Source organism: Oryzias melastigma, linkage group LG4 (assembly GCF_002922805.2).
Source record: "Oryzias melastigma strain HK-1 linkage group LG4, ASM292280v2, whole genome shotgun sequence".
Taxonomy (NCBI): Eukaryota; Metazoa; Chordata; class Actinopteri; order Beloniformes; family Adrianichthyidae; genus Oryzias; species Oryzias melastigma.
Genome location: NC_050515.1, coordinates 23091640 through 23100030, shown reverse-complemented (window position 1 = coordinate 23100030; position 8391 = coordinate 23091640). Strand labels below are relative to the sequence as shown.

Sequence of the window (8391 nt, the reverse complement as noted above, 5' to 3'; positions counted from 1 at the left end):
CACATGCAGCGGCAGGTGGAGCTTCGGGAATCGAGTCATTTTACTTACGGGTAGGAAAAAACTCACGAAAATAACTAATATTTCATAAACAATTTTTAGAGTTACAAATACCTTTTCAACAAGCACTACAGCAATCTGAATTTATAAAACCCTCATTAAATTAGAAGTGTCAGAATGGAATGAAGACATACTGAGAGCGCCAGTTTTAATCTTTATTTTCTTTTTAAATGCCCTCCATCATGAGAAAAATGTCACAAGAACATGCTAAAAACAACAAAAACACAATTTTGATTGGAGGAGGTCTTTAAATTTGTTCAGTCTGACTTTGTGTAATCTAACTGGTTTCTTCACCACCATACAAATTCATCTCTATAAAAGAGGAGCTTTTTTTATTAGCTGTGACATACAAAGAAAAAAAGTTGTTCTTAATTTACGGGGAAAACAAACAAAAAATACTAATTAAAATAGGGTTTAGACAGTTCAGGACCAAGCGTGGAACAAAGCAGGTCCCACAAACATTCATTCATCTTCTTGACCGCTTCTTCCCTTTCGGGGTCGCGGGGGTGCTGGAGCCTAACCCGGCTGCTGAAGGGCGAAGGCGGGGTACACCCTGGACAGGTCTCCAGTCTGTCGCAGGGCCTCAATCACACACACATTCACTCTCACATTCACACCTAGGGGCGATTTAGAGTCACCAATTAACCTATGAAGCATGTTTTTGGACGGTGGGAGGAAGCCGGAGTCCCCGGTGAAAACCCACGCATGCACGGGGAGAACATGCAAACTCCACACAGAAAGGTCCCAGCCGGGAGTCGAACCGGGGCCTTCTCGCTGTGAGGCAAGAGCGCTAACCACTGCGCCACCGTGCAGCCCGTCTTCATCAAACATGTCCGTTTGCAGCAGTCATCACATCCCTCGGCGGGACACCGTTCAGAAGTTCTTTCATGGCAGCAGCCTCTGGGTCTGGATTGTCCTCTGATCGTCTTTTCCTAAAAACACAGAGTGAAGTCGACTTTAATGATGTTTTCTGTTTTTTATTTTAAGTCTGATTAAAATTAAAATCAAACTAGAATTTATTCTCCTGTCAAACATTTCACTCTCAGATCAAAATATTTTATAAGGTAACTGTAAGCTTTAACTTTTAAATTTGAATCTGGAGGGATCTGTAGTAGTAGAAGTCTATCAATGCAGGCCAACAGTTGCTACAGAAAATATAATTACTGTTTTCTTGAGGAAGATCCATGTTTAGATGTTAACATTTTCTGAAGGAAATGAGCCAATCTTATTTATCCAAACGCCTTAACATCTCATCCTGACTCACCTCCTGAAGATAACTGCTAGGACAATGATGATGATGATAACGATGACGATGACGACGACGACAGTGGGGACCAGCCAGTACAACTTGTTTCCAGCAGGTGTTGGTGCGGGCGGAGCAGATGTCGGAGCGGATGTCGGAGCGGATGTTGGAATTTCAACTGAAAAAGAACAAAAAGTGGGAGAGTAAATCCAGATGAAAACATAAAAAAATGGAAAGAAATGACGATCAGAGTCAGTGAGGTTTACCTGTCATGGGTAGCTGATCGCACGCTGCAAAAAACAAACCAAACAGTTGGTGTCATGTTCATTTGAATCAGTAAAATGTCAGTTTCTGCTGGTTTGTCTTCTGGTATCTAAGCTAAGGCTGCCAGAAACGATTATTTTAAAAGTTGACTAATCTCCAATTATTCTTTTTTTAGATTAATTGACTAATCAGGTTACAAGTTACAGGTTTATCCTCTGGAAGTCTTACTAGTCAATACTTGTTTCAGCAACACCTGGCCTGCAGTTGTTCTATTAAAATATGAGAAACTGAAAAACTAAAGAAGTGCGAGTTCATCACCCAGCTGTTGACTCACCACATCTGGAGATTCTGATGGCTCCTGATGAACCCTCCATCCGCAGATCCGCATTATCAGACAGGTTTTGACAAACAGCAAACACCTGCTTGTCTCTGCAGACCACACATGAGTGATCTGACAAAAGGTTCCAGATATCAGAGCAAAAGGGAAGAGGTTTCTGTAGATCGTCTCGATTCCAGAGCCCCCCGATGTCTGAAAGATCGTTGTACAGCAGTGAGGCATTCAGGGCGGCTGGGTCAGAAGAATTGTAACACGTGGCGTTGTCAGGCATTCTACAATCACAGAGAAAACAAAAAAATCCTCTCATCAGCTAATTGTATTAAAGTCCAGGAAGGAAAACAAAATGCAGGAATAAAAAGAGGAAGTCTCCTTTTTTGTTAAAGCAGTAAAACGTTTTTCAAAATGGATCTGTGGAGCATTCTTCATTGATCAATCTCAGCTAAATACAGTTTCAGCTCATCTTGTTTTGAGGTACTTGCAGCTGAAACTGGACCAAAAACCTAGCAGTTCATCTGAATGTGAAGGTGAGGAAGATTTATAGATTCAAACCTGAAAGACGAGCCGTTCACGGTGGAGGGGACATGAACAGCTGCCAACAGAATGATTGCCCGCCACATCTTTAGTTTCCTCTGTGTGGATTTTTATGACCTCACCTGTAAAAAGAATAAGAGAGTCAATGATCGTTTAATACAACAAGTTAAGTATTAACAAGATATATATATATATAGCATTACCAGAGATAATGCTAGTGTGAATGCTGTAAGCTGAATGTGGCAGCGGCAGGTGCTAATGAAGATGCTGAAATTGATAGCTGTTACATCCCCAATGGGCAAACTGGCCCGGTGTCTAGGGGATATCTATCAGCGGGGACAATAACATTAAAGATGGACACCAACATAAAAGGAACACAGTTTATTAAAAATAAGTGAAAACCTGTGTCCTGAAATAAAGCAAAGAAAGTAGTGGTTAAGGTTAAAAGAACAAACCAAATTGGAGTTGGAACCTTGGCCAAAAGAAAAAGAAGTCAGGGAGACTGCTGACCCAGCCATGACGACCATCAGAGTCAGCAGCTCCCTGCTAAGGGCTGCCTAACAAAACTACCTAATCAACAGAAATTAAACAAAGCCCGCAAATCAAATCCCCCCCTAGACTCCGGGCCAATTTTCTATTGGGGACGTAACATATGGGCCAAGGTTTCAACTCCATTTTGGTTTATTCTTTTAACCTAACCACTAATTTCTTTGCTTCATTTCAGGACACAGGTTTTCTGTTTATTTAAATAAACTGTGTTCCTCTTATGTTTGGTGTCCATCTTTAATGTTATTGTCCCCTCTGATAGATATCCCCTAGACACTGGGCCAGTTTGCCCATTGGGGACGTAACAATAGCTAAAAACACTGAAGCTGATAGCGGCAAACCATGAAGCTCATTTCAAGCTACAATATTTCCTAAATGCTAAAATAACTTGTAAAAAAAAATGTAAACTACCCTTAACAGCTGGTATAAAGCTGAAATATCAGCTACATATCAAAAGTAGCCTAAAAAAAAACTAAATTAGACAAAATAGCTAGCATGTAGCTGAGATATTAGCTCAACTCTAAAATTGCCTAAAAAATGGAAAAAGGCAAAATTAGCCAAAACAGCTACCACACAGCTTAAATATTCACTAAGCTCCAAAATAGCCTAAAAAACCTAAGAAACACCAAAATACTCCAAAAAGCTAGCAGAATACCAATATAACAGCTGAAAATCTACAATAGCACAAAAGCTCCAGTGGATGGAAAGCAGCCTAAACACCTATGATTTTAGAAGACAAAAAATTGATGAATCCCAAGTTAGTTCAAAATAGTCCTTATATTTACAGCACACAGTGGGAAAAAACCTTCACACTTAAAACACCCGTGGACTGAGATCTTTGTGTGTGTGTGTGTTTGAGATGGAGTGTCGTCATGGCAACGAGCAGACAAAGGTTGTGTGGGAATTCCCCCCTTGAATCACTATATAGTGCATTCAACATTTTCTAGTGCCGTCTACTAATTCCAAATCGAGTGCACTCGAAACTTCCTTGAAGTCTTAGCGAAAAACTACCGTGCATCGATGCTCAATAGATTAGCGAATATAGACCAGAATGCATTGCGGTCGAACAATTTCAAACAAAACACGTGCTTAAATGTGACATTTGAATAAACCATCCACATTTTCACCATCAGAACACAGTGAAGTAATAAATAAACATCTTGAAATGTTGGTATTTATATCACTTCAGTGTGAATTCTCCACAGCATTCACACGATAATCCAAAGTCTATATATATTTAGTTGACTTAAACTTAGAAAATAGAACCGTTACCCAATGCTTGACATTACATTAACATTAGATTTTTTTTGTTTATAAATGATAATCTTTTTAATTAAAATACTATTTCATGCTTGGATGACTCAAACAACTACAGACTGAGAAGAGAGTAAAAGAGAGTAAACTATGAGAGTAAAAGCTCAATAAATTCATTATTGCCTGTTTTATTCTCATCAGAATCTGTTAAACATTTGTCTTTTAGGCTTGATTTAGCAAATAAAGAGTTGTTTGTTTACTGGCTGACTCATTTAATGGTTTCTTTATTGTTGGTGGGGATTTGTTGAGTGGTGTTTGGCGTTCTGTGGAGGAAAACATTTCAGCTGATGCAAATTGGCATTCTTATTGAGCATTTGTGAAAGCCAAACCATCTCATGCTGGTCTGGCATTTACAAACCACATGGTTTATTAATAGAAGCTAAGGGCTGAAACAGCATGTTCACACGTTTCCTCCAAGCAGAGTGTCTGAATGTCAGATAGTGAAAGGCTGCAGCTAGACTGAAGTGGATAAAGTGGTGAGATGGCCTGATACTTGATCTGTGTAAAGAGATTTCCCATCAGGACTGTAATGATCAAGCACCTATCACCTTATTAGCTTAGCAGAAACAGACACTCATCCAGTGAAGGAGTTGAACCACTAATCCATGATTCTCCAGGGATGTTGTCCAGTGTGTTTTCCCTGTTCATTTCCTCACTCACAGCTGATTAGTAAAACATTAATCTTTGTAAAGACCTCACAATGACGTCTTTAAATTCAGAAGCGACTAGTGTCTGAAGATTCATAACCCCCTATTGTAATAGTAAAATCTGTCCAGCACAAGAGGTCTTCTTAGCCTTTTTCACATCTGTTGAACAGGACAAGTTCAAAAAGAAATTTAAAAAGTAGTGCAGCCACAAACAATCCCTTTAATAGTCAAGTAATCACTGAATATTTTTTACGATTAGTTGACTAATTGACATTGACATTCGCAAACTGAATGTAAAGCAAACATCTTAACCATCATTAGCTTTAAACTAACTGAAGCTGAATTTGGCTGCTGAAGATACTAGTGCTGATAGCTGAAGATGCTGAAATTGATAGCTAAAAATGCTGAAGTTGTTAGCTGAAATCAGTGAAGCTAATAGCTGAAAACACTAAAGCTGATAACCAGCTAAAATATTAGTCAAATGCCCAATTAGCATTAAAGACTGAAAAAATGGCCAAAATTGCTAGCATGTAGTTGAAATATTAGCTAAACTTCAACTTAGCGTAAAAATCTGAAGACAATCCTAAATTAGCCTGTTACATCCTGCTGCTGCAGCCTGGCTTTCCCATCCAGTTCCCCTTGGCTCACCTGGCAGGTGTGGCCAATCTCCCTTGATTGGCTGGTGTCCATTTAAGCCAGAGGCAGCCACACCACACCAAGCGAGGCAGGGAGCAGAGCAGCAGGCTGGGTGTTGGTTTGTGTGGTGTTGGTTTGTGTGGTGTTGGTTTGTGTGGTGTTGGTTTGTGTGGTGTTGGTTTGGGTGGTGTTGGTTTGGGTGGTGTTGGTTTGGTGATTGGTTTTTGACATTTGTTTTGTCCTCAGCAATCTTAGATTGCTGGGTTTTGTTATGTTAGTTTGGGGTTGGACCTTGGTAGTTCTGATTTGCGGGCTTTGTTTAATTTCTGTTCATTAGGTAGTTTTGTTAGGCAGCCCTTAGCAGGGAGCTGCTGACTCCGACGGTTGTCATGGCTGGGTCAGCAGTCTCCCTGACTTCTTTTTCTTTTGGCCAAGGTCCCAACTCCAATTTGGTTTGTTCTTTTAACCTTAACCACCAAATTTCTTTGCTTCATTTCAGGACACAGGTTTTCCGTTTGTTTAAATAAACTGTGTTCCTTTTATGTTGGTGTCTATCTTTGATGTTGTTGTCCCCACTGATGGCTATCCCCCCCTAGACTCCGGGCCAATTTTCTATTGGGGACGTAACATAGCCAAAATAGCTAGCTTCCCAAAATTGCTAGCTTCCAGCTGAAACATTAGCTAAACTCCAAATTAGCCTAAAAAATAATAAATCCTAAATTAGCCAAAAAAACTAGCATGTAGCCAAATTCCAAATTAGTCTAAAAAACGAAATAGAAAATCCTAATTTAGCCAAAATATTTAGCATGCAGCAGAAATATCAGCTAAACTCCAAATTAGCCTAAAAAAACTGGAAAAAATCCTAAATTAGCCAAAATAGCTAGCTTCTAGCTAAAACATTGGTTAAACTCCAAATTAGCTTAAAAACTGAAAAAAAATCCTAAATTAGCAAAAATAGCTTGCATGCAGCTGAAACAGTAGCTAAACTCCAAATTAGCATAAAAAACAGAAAAAAATTCTAAATTTGCTGAAACAGCTAACACGTAGCTGAAATATTAGTTAAACTCCAAAATAGCTCAAAAAACCTTAAGAAATATCAAAATAGTCTAAAAAGCTAAGAGAATGCCATTATAACTTTCAACTTTACTTCACTCCAACTCCATATAATGCAATAATATTAAATTAGTTGTTGACTATTTTCGTTTGTTATCCATTAGTCGACTAATTGTGGCAGCCCTAATAAAAAGACAATTGTATTGAAGTTATTGTCATTATTATTGTCATAAAATGAAATGTTTCAACTCCTCTGTACAAATGCTTTGAACGGAGAAAGCTGCAGTCTTTTTATTATAATAGATGTACTACTCTTGATTAAAATACTTTCAAACTCCTTTAAGGTCAAACTGTTATACTGAACTCCACTGCTCATCCCACAAGTACTGTTGATAAACATCAAACCCTCAAGGGCGAGTTTCAAACACTATGAGAGTTATTTCCTTTAAGTCCTGTTATATCTGTTGGGGTGGTTTATACTTCACAGGTTAGTAATCACTCGCGTTGCAGACGTCGTATGACCATTGGAGCAGAATCGCCCCAGTAGTTGAATGTCACACCTGCATGTGACACTGAAGTTGATGAAAACTTAACTTAATTAGTTATTAGAAATATCAAACTTCACGCACAGACGCTGAAGACGATCATGTCAATTGAGAAGTATAAACACAACTCAAAAGTTTATTACGGGTATCACGGAAAGTCACAAATCCAAATGCAGGCACCATTTGTGTGAACTAGAACCTGCGATTGTGGAAGCGACTGATGCAATGACTGACTGCTGTGAAGTATAAACTGCTCCATTCACACCGGACGCGATTTGCGCGGCGGGGACGTTACGTTTCAATGTTAGGTCAATATACAGAGGCGATGATTAAAGCGGTGGGGCTTGATTTGGCCTGGAGACAGCACTTGACATTTTTAGTGAGTGGATCAGTGGGTAGAAAGAAAGAATCCAATTTGGCAGCTCAATGTGGGTTTTTGTCCTGAACTTCCATCAATTTTCTTAACCCACGGGGGCCGAGAGGTTACCGGAGACTGTCCCGGCCACTGTTGGGATTAGGCGGGATGCACCCTGGATAAGTCACCAACCCATCACAGAACCTCAGCTCTTATGATGTTTATTAATTTCATCAAGACAATTATAAGAAGAGCTTCCCTTTTTATTTTCCCCTCTGAGGTTAATGCGGGAAAGACATTTTTTCAAACTGGGCCTCAGGAAGATGGAAGTCAATTCTAAAAGAGCCTTTCTTTTGAAGCACGTCGCACTTACTGCTCAATGCCCTTTCCTAAAATGTCACATCTGGTGGGAATGTGGCAGTACACTATGTTACTCCTTTCTCTACAACAGAAAACGTTGCTCAAGTCTGTGTTCATGCAGAAACCGCTTAGACACAGTATTATGTTGTGGTGTGTGGACGACCACATTACACAGACGGGCTACAAGTCAACTGTCACATTACTGCACACTAAACACCAGGAGTGTGCAGCCTAAAGCTCATAGTAAACCGAGACTTCCTGACAAGAAAAAATAGTAATGATGAATAAAAAAAATTAACTTACTAAATAGACATTAGATTTACTTTTGGTCAACTAGAATTTATGTCTAAATCCCTTTGAGTTGTCTCTCAAAAACCACATAAATTGTGCAATAGAAATTGTACTATTGATTTGTTGACGGAACTAAACAAGCTTTTAATAGTTTATTTAAAAAATTAAACGCAAAGCCAAAGATGGGGTAAAAGCGAGATGAGGCACTACGC

General features: G+C 39.3%; 1 protein-coding gene across 2 annotated transcripts in view; it reads right to left on the bottom strand.

Moving 5' to 3' along the window:
• Nucleotides 1-755: 755 nt before the first annotated feature.
• The window catches only part of LOC112150514, a 12242-nt gene continuing 4606 nt past the window's right edge, over nucleotides 756-8391 (bottom strand). For both annotated transcript variants that reach the window (XM_024278900.2, XM_024278899.2), the window contains exons 2-6: nucleotides 2451-2554; nucleotides 1899-2173; nucleotides 1567-1590; nucleotides 1322-1478; nucleotides 756-989 (exon numbers count right to left, since the gene is read on the bottom strand). In XM_024278900.2, coding sequence (XP_024134668.1) covers nucleotides 881-989; nucleotides 1322-1478; nucleotides 1567-1590; nucleotides 1899-2173; nucleotides 2451-2518 — 633 coding nt within the window. In that variant the 5' untranslated portion in view covers nucleotides 2519-2554 and the 3' untranslated portion in view covers nucleotides 756-880. The remainder of the gene's footprint in view (nucleotides 990-1321; nucleotides 1479-1566; nucleotides 1591-1898; nucleotides 2174-2450; nucleotides 2555-8391) is intronic.